The sequence below is a fragment of the Falco naumanni genome, chromosome 1, assembly GCF_017639655.2.
Source record: "Falco naumanni isolate bFalNau1 chromosome 1, bFalNau1.pat, whole genome shotgun sequence".
Taxonomy (NCBI): Eukaryota; Metazoa; Chordata; class Aves; order Falconiformes; family Falconidae; genus Falco; species Falco naumanni.
The window spans coordinates 47021331-47034527 of NC_054054.1; the positions used below are offsets into that span (position 1 = coordinate 47021331).

General features: G+C 38.0%; 1 protein-coding gene across 2 annotated transcripts in view; it reads right to left on the reverse strand.

Annotated features, from left to right (window-relative positions):
- Positions 1-13197, reverse strand: part of NELFA (negative elongation factor complex member A) — a 33288-nt gene that overhangs the window by 6691 nt on the left and 13400 nt on the right. For both annotated transcript variants that reach the window (XM_040592304.1, XM_040592293.1), the window contains 8 exons: positions 10554-10725; positions 9212-9373; positions 8212-8301; positions 6234-6364; positions 5983-6052; positions 5010-5098; positions 2624-2735; positions 71-327 (listed from right to left, as the gene is read on the reverse strand). In XM_040592304.1, coding sequence (XP_040448238.1) covers positions 71-327; positions 2624-2735; positions 5010-5098; positions 5983-6052; positions 6234-6364; positions 8212-8301; positions 9212-9373; positions 10554-10725 — 1083 coding nt within the window. The remainder of the gene's footprint in view (positions 1-70; positions 328-2623; positions 2736-5009; positions 5099-5982; positions 6053-6233; positions 6365-8211; positions 8302-9211; positions 9374-10553; positions 10726-13197) is intronic.

The following is a 13197-nucleotide window of genomic DNA, read 5'->3' on the forward strand; positions in this document are numbered from 1 at the left end:
GACCAACAATAAGAAGCTGTGTTTTCCAATCTACATCAAAAGCAGCTGTCAAAAAACCCGTTTTACTTACTGTGAGAGACAGGCTTTTTTTTGGTGGTGGCTGCTGCTGAGTTTGAGGGGCTACTTGTGGTGCTTGTGCTGCTGGGGAAATGGCAGGAGGTGTGGTAGGTGTTAGAGGTGAGGTAGGTGTAGCTGCAGGTGGATTAGAGTTACTATTGTACATAGGTGTTCTTTGTTTAAATTGTGCAGGAAGAGTTGTAGTAGCATTTGGAGCTGCAGGCTCTTCAGGCTGTCTGTTAGTCTGCAAGGCCTCTCGTGCAGAGCCAGCTGCAAAAACCAATGAGGATAATTAAAAACAATCCTCAAACAAGGATTAGCATCACCATTTAAAGCCTTTAAAGTAAAAATTCTGATTATCCCATTTAGCACCATGATTCAACACGCCATCTAATATTTATATGAAAAATTGAAAAGCTAGCGCTCTTTCCACACAATTATCTTTAGCAATAATTAGACTGACTAGCTGTCCAATATGGATTACTCTATATTTAGCATCAAATTTTATATTTAATGAACATCAGATTTATTAAATTGAGTGTGCTTTATTTACTTTTTAGCTTGTATTACTGTAACAACTGTACTCTGACCCTACCAGAATTATTGCTGTACTGTTATGCAGACGCCAAAACTACAAAAACATTTCATCAGTTTTTACCTAATGTAGCAGCAGCTTTCAAAGGAAATGGCAATTAAGTCTCAGCCAGTAACAAATACTGAAAATACACAAATACTTAGATGACAGAATTAAAGGTAGTCTTCGCAAATCACTCATTATTTAAACACTAACTGCTAAGATGGTTAAAACTCCACAGTATTGACAAATCCTAACTGTCATTTCTTAGAGCTGATCCATTCACCTGCACTTAAAGGAGTTACTATTCCAAACCCAGCTGCAGGTGGCAGTTACAAAATCACAGTAACTTGATCGTATATGTAAGTTACCATCTGCCCAGCAAACACTAATCACTCAGCACACACTCTAGCCAGTTACATTCATTGCAGCTCAGACAGACACAGCTGCTTACGTATCTTTCAGGAATCTCACCGGGTTGAAGCTAACCCATTTACATTGTATTTGCAGTAGACTAAAAGCCAGACACAGACCAGAGCTACACTGAGGACCCTCAGGTCAGATTTTAGAGAATGAGATGTCTACCACTCTCCATCTAAGCACAGCCACAGCATCGGTTTCAACGATATGGCTATTACCCAGCAGTATATGGAACAGGGAAGTGAACACTTGAGGACAAACATTTGTAACAATTAGTTATCCCTTAATTTTGTACAAATATCTAAGTTCTATTACTGGCTTCCTTTCATGCCAGAATAACCAACTTGCATAAAGTAACGTCTTAATTATGCAACCTCAGATTACATGAGACCAAATCTGTGGATCTTCTGTGTGCATCTAATATCAAGGAAAGAATTTTTACATTCTTTGTCCATAAGAAAAGCTATATACACAATACTCCAAAAGAAAAAAAAATGTCAGAAAAAACAGAGAACAAAAACAACAGAGAATTTTAAACTAGGCTTTTTCTGATGTTGAATACAATGCCAAGGCTCTGGAAAATACTACTAGCTGCTGACATCACTGATGGGCTCTTGACTGCATTCCTTCCAAGATGCCAATTTTCTGCCAGACAAAGATTTGCATGGACCTTCACAGAGATTCTGAACTGTTTCAGAGCCAAGTGAAGTGATCAGGTTTTGCATACGCATTTTTCTAGTGAACAACACGCCACAGCTCACAGACATCAAGACAAACATTACAGTACCAAGTCAGAACAAGCAAGAGTAAAAATAATGCATTAAAGAGATCCAACATTTCAGTTAACTACAAGGTCTGGTAATGAATCCCAGTCACACACATCTGTTAGTGCCAACTGATACACTCATTTAAGACTTCACACACAGCAGAGAAGGAAAAGTAAAAGCAACCATGTTAAAATAAAAAGTGTAGAAATAAAGGATTTGTACAAACACTATTTTTTACTACAGGCAATTTTCTAGAATTAAAAATAATGTAGCACTTCTCAAAATATGCAGCAGCTCAGCTATAATCTATCAGACTGTTATAAAAGGTGAAAGTAAAATGGATGGCTTGATACCAGCTTGTGTGAAAACTAATATGTACTTGCCTCTGGAAACATGAAACAGCTGCTTCCAAGAGTCAGATAAGTGCATGCATATGGATGCATGTATGAGTACATACACACAAGTCTAGAGTTTTTCTGGTGTCTCTTTATGGATTAAAAAAAAGAAGTTGGATTTTCTATTACAGAGTAAGAAAAACCCCAACCAGCAAATTCCTTTGCTTGCTTGACTTAACTAGCAGTCATTTTAAGACTTCAAACCAACAAGCATTTTCTTTATTTAGGTTAAATGATATGTCTGGTTATCCCAAACCCAAAGGCTGGGTTCCTACAATTGATTTTTAGACTGCTAAGGTTGTTTCACTGGAGTTGAGGGATAGTAGGTCTGTTAATAAAGAACAGCTAGACAGTAAAACTGTATAGAGTTGGAAGTGTTAGGTTCCAAAAGCAAAAAACATGTCTTTTACCTGGCTGTGTTTCAGAGCTTGGGATATATGAGGAAGACGGAACCACACTGGGGGTAGCGGGTAAATAACTTGTAGAAGGTAGTGCAGGCTCATTGTTCAATGAACCAAGTTTCTGTAAAACAGAAAAGAAAGTGTTATAGCCATACTGCATATATTCATGTTTTTTTAAATACAATTTCAACATCGGTTCTGCTATGATATTCCTTTTGGTAACTCAATTACGGACTCCTCCATTAGGGCATATTTCCCCTTTCAACCTTAGCTGCCTATACAAAATTCAGACATCTGAATTACCCTAGAAGAGAAAAACCAGCTTCTGTTTCCCCTAATTCATATCAAAGTTGCTTCCGAAGGCACAGTACGAGCCAGAAAAAAAATACTATTACAGAGAATGTACTTCTGCAAAGTTCCTCTGTCCCATTCCTCAGCTGGTAGCATGGAGACCACTCTATGCAGTTTGTGCAGGTGGTACTCTCTGAAGCACTACACTATAGAAATCTTCTGCCTGAGCAAAAATGCTCCTTATTATTAGCAAGCAGAAACCTGTGTTCATCCATGGGCAAAAGGCCTACTAAAGTATCACCCAGTAGAATGCAAAGGCCTCTGGGACATAAGAGAGCTGAAGGTAGCAGTAAAGTACAGGTAAAACCCTGTCTCCACTTAAACAGGATGTCAGCACAACATGACAGATGTCATCTAGGATCAAGCCAAAGAAAAGGACACGTTTTGTACTTGACTATACGTGATACCACACACACAGCATAAAGTCAACAGCATGGCATCTCTATGAAGAACTTCACTTTGGTCCAATACAGCCTTATAAACATAAGGGGCTGACAGAGGAAAGCAGCTTTGAGTGAGTAAATCTGGCAGACGAATCATTTAAGGTAGCCTTACTAGACAAAAGACTGATACTCTAAAATGTGGAACCCACCAAAAAAGATACTGTTTGCATTTTGCAGCAAGACAGGCAATGACCTTCACTCTACACAGGTCTACCGACACCTGCCTATATGTTGTCTTTGGCACATGTGCCATAAGATTGCTGCCCCCCATGGGACCAATGTTGCATGTGCTTACCATTAAGCTCTAGAGGAAAAATTTCTTGGCTCACCAACAAAAGCACAGGTCTTTTAAATAAGAGTGCTCTCCAAAGGCAAGCACTGCATGTCAACACGTGGACTAACAGAGGCAGATGGAATCATAACCACTTTAAATTTAGAACAAGACACAACACTTAAGATTTGAGATGGATTTCTATCACCCCAAGAGGCTTGCAAACACTGGATGCAGCAACCTCAAGTTATCTATTGGTACCTAAAGAACACAATTGTCCAAATTAATTCTAGGCCAAAGTTTGCTGGAATAGAACAGGCAGTTTCTAACTAAGAAATGGAGGGAGGATCTCACATTCTTGTAAAAGTTATGTCCTGACTGAGAAAAAAAAGCTGCATCAGTTTTTCCAGTGCACAGTATCTGAAAGAACAGGTTAAAAACCCCTGTATGCAACCCCTCTCCTCACCTCCCACCCCCCAGCTGAACTACCTCTAGCAACAGGTTAACTTTTTCTGTAGATCCTCAAGGGGAAAAAGAGGGGGGGAAAAAAAGACTGTCAAAGAGAGGGAGCAGCCACCTCTGAACTTTATGGGTTTTAAGCAGCACAAAATTATAAACCATGGGTAATCTGGATGGAGATCAATTCCACTGTATTTCTCCTCCCCTTTCAGTAGTCATGGGACTGGCTAAACCTAGTTAGACAGGCCTGGGGACCTCAGAAAAAGCTGCCTTCAGGATTAAAGCATCAATTCTCAAAGATTACAAGCTAAAAACTGAGAAAGAATCACAGAAGGGTACTAGGCTATAGGTTCTTCCCTCAAGCCAGAACTCAAGACAGGTGAGGTGTAAAGACTTCTTTCTTACTCAGCTGCTTATATTCAGCTATCTGTCCTGGGCACAGGCCAGTGACAAGCGCTCCTCACAGACTTCTGTGGACATTATTCCACCAGGGTAACAAAGGATGCACAGGCACAGAGTGAAACCTGCAGGAACTACTGAAAATTATTCTACCTACCTATGGTCAGACAGCCCTCCTATTCCTTTCACCTGACAGAAGACTACAATCCTCAGTTACAAAAATGCCATACCCCATCACAAAGCTAAAATAGCAAAAAAAGCATCAAAAGCTTTACCTTATCCTGTTTATTTATCTAGTTTAGTGAAACTATAATGGAATTTTGAAATAATTATGTAGACATTTTTACACTAAGAGGCATGTTTCAACAAGTTAGTAAAACATCAACACAGTGTTTAAGAATAACATCCACCACTGTTTCCTCTTCTTTTTGTTTGTTTGAGTTTTGTCTGTTTTGGTTTTGTTTGATTTTACCTGTGTAGACACAAGACCAGCAGCATAATCTGGGGTAGCATTTTCTACTACTGTTTCTTCTTTGGCTTGCTTTTCCACAACTTCTGTATCTATTACATAAAAATAGAAGTCAGTTCAAGGAAGTCTCCTGAAATACTGAAGTAGATATGCATTTTTATGTCTTTGTTTTTTAAAAAAAAGTGTTTCTCAGTCTGCTAACACACGCTTAAAGAGGTATATGTTGAAAGGTTGGTAGATAATCTTCATACACAAATTTATAATCAACCCAATTATGAACTGAACCACAACATACATCCATCAAGCTATAGTAACTGAGTATTAGGCAGACTATAGTAACTGAGTATTAGACAGACAATTAGGTTAATCTTGTGATATCAGAAAGCATCAAAACCCAAGAAAAAAATTACGATTTTGTTCTTGAATGGTACTCTTTTTTGCAAAAAAATACAAAAAGGTTGTCTTGGTGCAAATATGCTGCCTAGTGTATCTTCCCGATATGCTTAAGTACAGCACTGTACTGTCACTTAAGAGCAGTAAATCAGATACTATCCACTTGTTAAGATCTCTCAGCCAGAATGCTGGAGCACTATATGTTTTTTCACCATTACTTTCAACTAATTTACCCAGTCACACAGCCAGTAGAAATAAACACATCAAAACAGCTCAGAACAATTCCAGTACTGAAGATGCTCATTCACCTGTGTTCTGCCCAAAGCACAACTGACTAGTTCCATCCCTTCATGCAACTGATTCAAGTTATTATCTAGGCACAGGGCAGTATGATTAGGAGCATTAAAAGAAGTTAAAATCCTCTCTTTAAGCATTTTTGGTTTGGGATTTCCCCACCCCCCCCTTTTTTTTTTTTTTAAGTTTAGGGGCAGAGAAGTTTTAACAAATGAAGAACAAAATGGTACTACAAATCTAGATCCTATTTGCAGGCATATTAATAGCATTTGTAAGTATGCATACCAACCTAATGTCTTTCTTCTTCTCTTTGCTTCACGGCCAGCACCTACCATATCCAGCTCAGAGATATCTAAAAGCTAAAAAGACCACAGAGAACTTAATAACCATCGTTAACTTTACATAGTTTATCTCTAAATACTGTCCTTAATTTTCTTCTTTAATATATTGGCACTTGATTCAAAACAGCATCAGAAATCCACTTCAGATCAGGGAGAAGAACCGAGCAGGAAAGCAAGAGACTAAAAAAAGTGCACCTACCTTTACTCCTCTTTCTTTGCGCAAAGGTGTTCTTGAAGGAGGAATAGGGGTTCTGTTTCCAGATGGACTAAATACACTAGGTGCTGAAGTACTCCTGAATGGAGCTTGTTTTGGTATTCCTTTGAGTGGTGCTTAGGGAAGATCAAAAAAAGCAACAATTGTAATATATATCTAATTAGTTACAAAGAACTGTAACAAGGAGTTCTTCAGCTTTTCCCCTTCTTAACACACACACATCCCCTTAATTTCAAAGTTTTATAATGTGGAACTGTCTATAATACACTACATGTCCCTCAAAGGTCAGATCGCATCTTACCCTTCAAACAAGGAGTAAGAGCCAATCTCCAGGCTAATGCTTGCAACTCCATTCCACAGGAAGTGATCAAACAGGTGCACTGCTATCAAAATATACTGTTCCTAAATACATTGTTACTTTCCTTACTGACAACAAAAACTTTGAAACACATAAAAAGGTACTGGTCATGAATGTTCTGAATCCAATTATTACCAAAGTTGCTCTTTGAACTTTAAGATCTAGTTACTTGGTAAAACTGTCTTTGATCAAAGATTGTTAGCAAAGCTCTGCAGGGCTAAGGGCTCAGGGCTAATAATCTACTGGAAAGATAAATTACTGCTTCACAACAGGGCTTGAAATCAGAGCTGCTGTTTGCACAAGAAGGATCCAATTTGGGTCTATATTGCGAACAGAAAACCTGTTGTCTCAATACTCAGTAGAAACTGCTACACCTATAAGCTGTTCTCCCCCAACTTTACACTGTTGTCAAGTGTGAAAGTAGAAGGGTAACAGTGCTGAAGACAGCATTCTTTCATCAACTGCTAAAAAATTACGGGGACAAAAACATATCTACCAGAGGTCTTTGAGCCTCCTGACATACTCATTATACCCTACAATTTGAAGATGGAACACCGAATTTTAGTTTGAGGTTAGGTACTCTGTATCCCTCTATATGTTGTACTGAAAACCTTTTCACCACAGAACAATCCTCTCTGACCAATGTGAGTAAGATTCAGCAGAGTAAACCTCAGCTAGTCCTATAACTCATCTTTCTAGAGACCACTTGGCTCTGAAGGCCAAGTATGAAAGCCAGCTTTATGAGTTCAACAGCTAAAAAGAATGCCAAGAACTAATGGTCAATTTCTATACAGGGAAAATTTTTAGTTCAAATTACCAACTACACTTCTTGCATTCCCTGCATGAACATGTGGCCAAACTTTGGTGCTCAAGACCACATCTTCAGCAGCATCAGCACAAAGAACTTCATGGCTTCTAGCCACCACACCAAGAAATCACACAAGTTTCACATCTCAGCATCATATTGGTGGTCAGAAAAGTTAAATCTGTGCAGTGATTTAAATTATGTAACTAATTTTGAACCCTCTTCTTGCTCCTAGTCAAAAACTTATTTGAAAAATTGAAGCAGTTCAGGAACTTCAGCAAACAGCTGAAATCTATTAATGCAAAGTTGAAGAATGATTACACATCTTTGTCATGTCCATTAAATAGAAGCCTTGGCTGCAGAGAACACACTGTCCGCATTCTTTCAACATGCAGGATTAAACGAATACAGGATAGTTTCAGTCTACTTTGCAGCATTTCAAAGAGCACAGCAGATCACAGAGATCCACTCTGCTCCCTTTTGGAGCAACATGGCTTAGTCAGGAGTTATTCCTGGAGTGATGCAAATTAAGTTCTTACCAAAGTCTACAGGCATGATCTAGCTGCGTACATTTTAGAAGCATGGCAGATATACATGCCATTTAAGAAAAACCCCACACTCTTGTTCTTTCTGACAAGACATGTCAGAAACATTTCAATATATGGAGAGAGGGAAGCAGAAAGGGAGAAATCTCTTGCTTCAAAAAGTAAGATTTTATAAAAGCTAGACTGTAATTTTATTCTTCATCAAGGCTATTTCATCAGATTTTCTTTCTTGGAAGTGATAAAAGCGAGCCATACTTGTTGTATCTATCTTTTTGACCAGTCCCCTGCCTTTGGCATGGAAAGGCACTCCTGCAGTCTTCTTTAGCTGTTGTGCAGTTTCTGTTGCTAAAAAGAGAAAGGTCTGTAGTTATTACAGAATCTGTGCTGAAAAAACACAATACATTGCTTCTTATATAAAATGTTATTAACCAATACATGAAAAGATAGGAATAGCAACAAAGAAATATATATGTTATTTTTGCAAGGTAAACACAGTATCTGGAAAAAATGCAAAAATCAATATAACTATGCAACTAACAAGATGGTCTGAGCTAAAAGAAATCAGAGCAGAAATCTACTTGATAAAGACTGAAATAATTAAAGTTCTAAATAACATCATAAAAAGTTAGATGTTTTGTATTTAACCAGATCAACTACTCAAATCACATGCAAGAAAGCAGCAAGCTGCTGCAACAGAACAGCAGGTACAGTAAACTATTTTAAGATTGCTTAGTTTAACCAGCTATCAATACATGTATGTACACATGTTGCCTTTTGTTAGCAAAAACCCTCTTAGTTTTCACACCCTATATAACCACACTGAGCAAAAGCATTATTTAGCAGCTCTTGCTCCCTGTTGCAAAAACATATGGCAAAATAAGAACTAGGTTCTCATTTCAGTTTTGTTTCAGGAGCTTTAACCAAAGCTGTCCCTCATGAGTCTTCACAACTGACTTAAATATACACATGAGAGAATGTATCTGTGCTTTAAAAAGCTACAGCTTTTCGTATGCCTTGAAATCTGAACAGCATTTAAATCAAGATTAGCATTTTAATGTAATCATGGCTGGAATGACTTGCACCTGCTTTTCCACACATCAGTCTATCAAAGAAAAAAAACAATCAGCCAGCAAAGCTCTTATAACAGATAATTTTAACATATATCCCCATATTGGAGAATAAGACTGAATACAAGTTTTCGTTTCACCATTTAAATTGTTACCCAACCTTATCAACTAGCTGTACTACTACTTACACTTCTGCAAGAGTTCAGCTCTCAGAGTGGCACTTTTAGGTTTCCTTTTCAGCTGAAAGTGTTTCACTGGGGGAGTAAGTGGCCCAGCTAGTGTAGTCAAGGCATTTTTGTTTAAGTATTGGCATTCCAACGGCAACATAGCTGAAGTTTCACATTCACTTACTGCATAAAAAGTTAACACAGTACATATGGGTATTAGCACCTCTTTGATAGCTAATTACAAAACATTTTACAACTAGACTGTACAGGTGGTTTTAGATTACTTGTTTAAGCACTGAGAGTAATTTAGTTCTAATTATTACACAGTATGTAACCAGTTATTAGGATGTTTGTTTTTTACATTAGCTTCATAAGAACTTCCATGTTAATTACACCTAGTCAAATTGCAGGAATCTTAAATATGCTATTAGAGTAAAAGATAATAAAAATGATTTAATTTTTAGATTCCATAAAATTACACATAACAAGGAAACTACTACACTAAAGTCCAAACCAAAGCGTGAACAAACAAATGATCATTTGTTTATAGTAAGAAAGCAAAACACTTCCACCACCACTGTGTCATTTCATTATTGGTCTGCTGCAATCCTAACTTCAAGACCATGTTGGTCCATTGATGACTAAGGACTTTTGCTACACAATGTGCTAAATCAGACTCCCTGAAGTAGGAGCAGCTTTGCATCACCATTTACTACATCGTTTGAAGTAGCAATTGTTCAAGTGCCTAAGCCACTATTTTTAGCTGCTAGGCAATGTGTAGCTAGTCGGGTCATCAGCAGCATTACTCTTCTTGTGATCAGTCTCTCTGCCAGCACCTATCACTTCTTGCCTAGAGGAGGACTTCCAGCAGAAATGCACCCCACCTGCCCAACACAACAGTGGTGCTTGCACACACACGAGGCTGTCCACACAAGCACTGCAGAAGCTGAGCCTTACTGTCTTCTTTGGTACTACAACATATGAAGACAGAGCAATATATGAAAAACCTCAACTTCCTAAGCTGCAGTAAGCCAGTTATTACCTACCAGCGCACATATAGCCTGTCAGATATTAATGAATCCACATTACCTTATGCGTTGCCCTTCACAAACACTCAGGGTAATAGCCAACATGTAAGTTCTGATGATATGTGAAAAGATAATTTAATAAGTTACCATTCCTCAAATATCAGTTCCCAGATCAGTAACGAGCCAGGTCTTGAACTGTGGCAGTTAAGAGACAAGACATACTACTTGTCCTGGTACCAGTACCATTAAGATAGCAAGATTGCCTGTGAAACAACAAGTTATTTCTGAAAAAAGGCACTGTATTTCTATACTTCACACCAACAGAAAAAGCTTACCTTTTTCTCTAAGTTCTCCTAAAATATCTTGAACATTGGGATTCTGTTCTTCAAGATCAAGGTTAAGGGAGCCAGTATCTGGAAAGGATTTTAAAATATCAGCTACCATTAAGACCCAGGGGTCTGAATCCAAGGTAGCGAGCTGGATAATTTCAGTCAGTGCCCCTTTCATCTAACAAAAAAAGAAAAAGAAAATCAGCCAATTGGAAACAGTTTTAAACAGGTTAGCTGGATTTTTTTATTTTAATAAGACACTAGCATAAACATGCACAATGTTTTACTACTGGGGAAGGGAAAAGGGAGGCTGCTTCAACACAGTTACACAACTCTAGAACTAAGTAAAGAATGAACCAAGATTTTATTTTTTTTTATATTGCTTTTGGTCAATCTAACCCAAGTTTGTTTTGAGCTTTTGGCAGTTTGAAGCTTTGTTTAGCACTGAACATTTTTACTAAATGTAACAGACCAGATCATTACACTACTGTCTCTTTACATTCTACATTTACACTCCCAGTGTCCCCACACCTTATATTCAGTGATAAAAACGCACAACTAGAAAACAAGTTATGTACAACAATCATCTGAATGAAGATGTGCCCCTTTCTGGACTACCGAATAATTAAGTAGACAGACCATATCTGCATCATATGAACATAAACTGTCCTCAAAAATTTACTGCTTAGGCAAAATGTGTTTCATGTAATAAAAACTACATATTACAGAAACAGACCCAGCCCTCTAATATGCCACAAGTAATAAGACTTTCCATCTATCTGAAGTTTCTATAGTCAGAAAAAAGTCATTTTTCTTTAAGCATCCATCTTGAAAAAGGGGAAATAATGCATAAAAAAATATTAATTGTCACAGTAATATTTTTAAATTACTAAACAAGTCTGTTGGCACCATGAAACGAACTAGAGTCAAGGTTACTACAGACAGGGGTTTACCTAGTGAATCTCTTAAATTAGTTATTTCATTCACAGCTAAGCGTAAACCCCTCAAATAAAGACTGAACACTTGCTTTAAGTAAACTCTCATGTAAGCATTACAGCATTAGCTTCACAGAACTAAGATAGTTGAGACATAATGCGCATCTAATCCACAAAACATAACAGTAAAGTTATGTAAATTATTTAGACACACTATCTGTGTGGTACTAACACTGAAGAATTTACAAGCAGGTGTAAGGAAATACTTGAATTTCAATTTTTCACAACCCACTGAGGCACATATAGCTTAGTTACAGCCTACATGTTTCTGAACACAGGGAGACAAGCAAGAGATTCACCTTCACCTTTATGCTTTCTTTCTTTCCCTTTATTTAGAACCATCCTTTTCTTATGAAAAAGTTTAGTAAAATAAGCTTACTCTACCTATGCAACTCTAAGAAATAAAAGTTAAATCTCTGCTCTCTATTAACAACCCCCGTGTCCCACCCAAGCCTTTCAAGGTTCAGAGGCAAACATTGACATTTCTTAATTCCTTTCACCCAACGTTATTGCCCTCTCACTTCAGAAAAGGTTTACAAGTGCACTACAGGGGCAGTTTGTCCGTTACCCCTCCTTGCAAGTTTTAGCACTTACAGTAACATGCTTGCGAAATAAACTAGATCAGTTCATCTGACCCAAACCAGCATCTCTCTATAGCTTTAAGCTTGATCAGCCCCTTGGTGTGGCTGACTACTGTCACACAAACACTAGAACCACAAGAGCAGAGCAGAGATACTACAACTGTCAGTTACAGTCTTCAGCAGCACTATTGATTTGCTTTGGATTAAACTGACCACATAACCATGACCATACACTGTTTAACATGTTGCCAAGTTTAACCAAATCTTACTCAATGGAAAGAATAAATTCCTAAAGTTCTAGTTTGTATTGCCCTCCATTGCTCACTTCTTTCTCAGTAAACACAAAACCCCCACCTAGACTCCACACAGGCTCAGCAATCTCTATTTCAACCCTAAACTGCTCATCAGAAGTCACTTCCACTACAGTGGATGAGGACAAGTATCAATACTGTTGAAAGAACCCTTTATTCTCCTACCTATCCCTACAGGAATTCCAGTACTGATTTACTTAAAACACCTGAAAATTTAAAACACGCCATGAGAACTGATGAAGCTATGGTTTATTTATAGCTCTTTTACAAGCTTTTATCTTGACACAACTAACGCACGTAAATGTATAGAATGTAATTTCCTCCACCAAATCAAACTCGGGCAATAGTCGGAGAACAGATGTCTCCTGTATCATCCCAATTTACTACTCATATCTGCTCCACAAAACTCCCATTTGCACCAAAAAATCACAGAGCTGTCATAACCCCTGTAGGTATTTAAAATACAGGTAGATGTGGCACTTCAGGACATGGTTTAGTAGTAGACTTGGCAGCGCCGAGTTAACGGTTGGACTCCATAATGTTAAAGGTCTTTTCCAACCTAAACAATTTATGATTCTATGCCTGTACTATGTATGTTCCTATGTAGCTCTTGTCTGGGTATGTCAAATCCACATTGCTCACAGAGCAACTAAAGTTCAGGCAACCCACCTATGCCACAATCCACTGCTTCACATGACTTCGGCTCCTTCAAGAATGGAGCCCATAAACAACTTGTTTGCCTAGCACTGGGCAAACAACATCA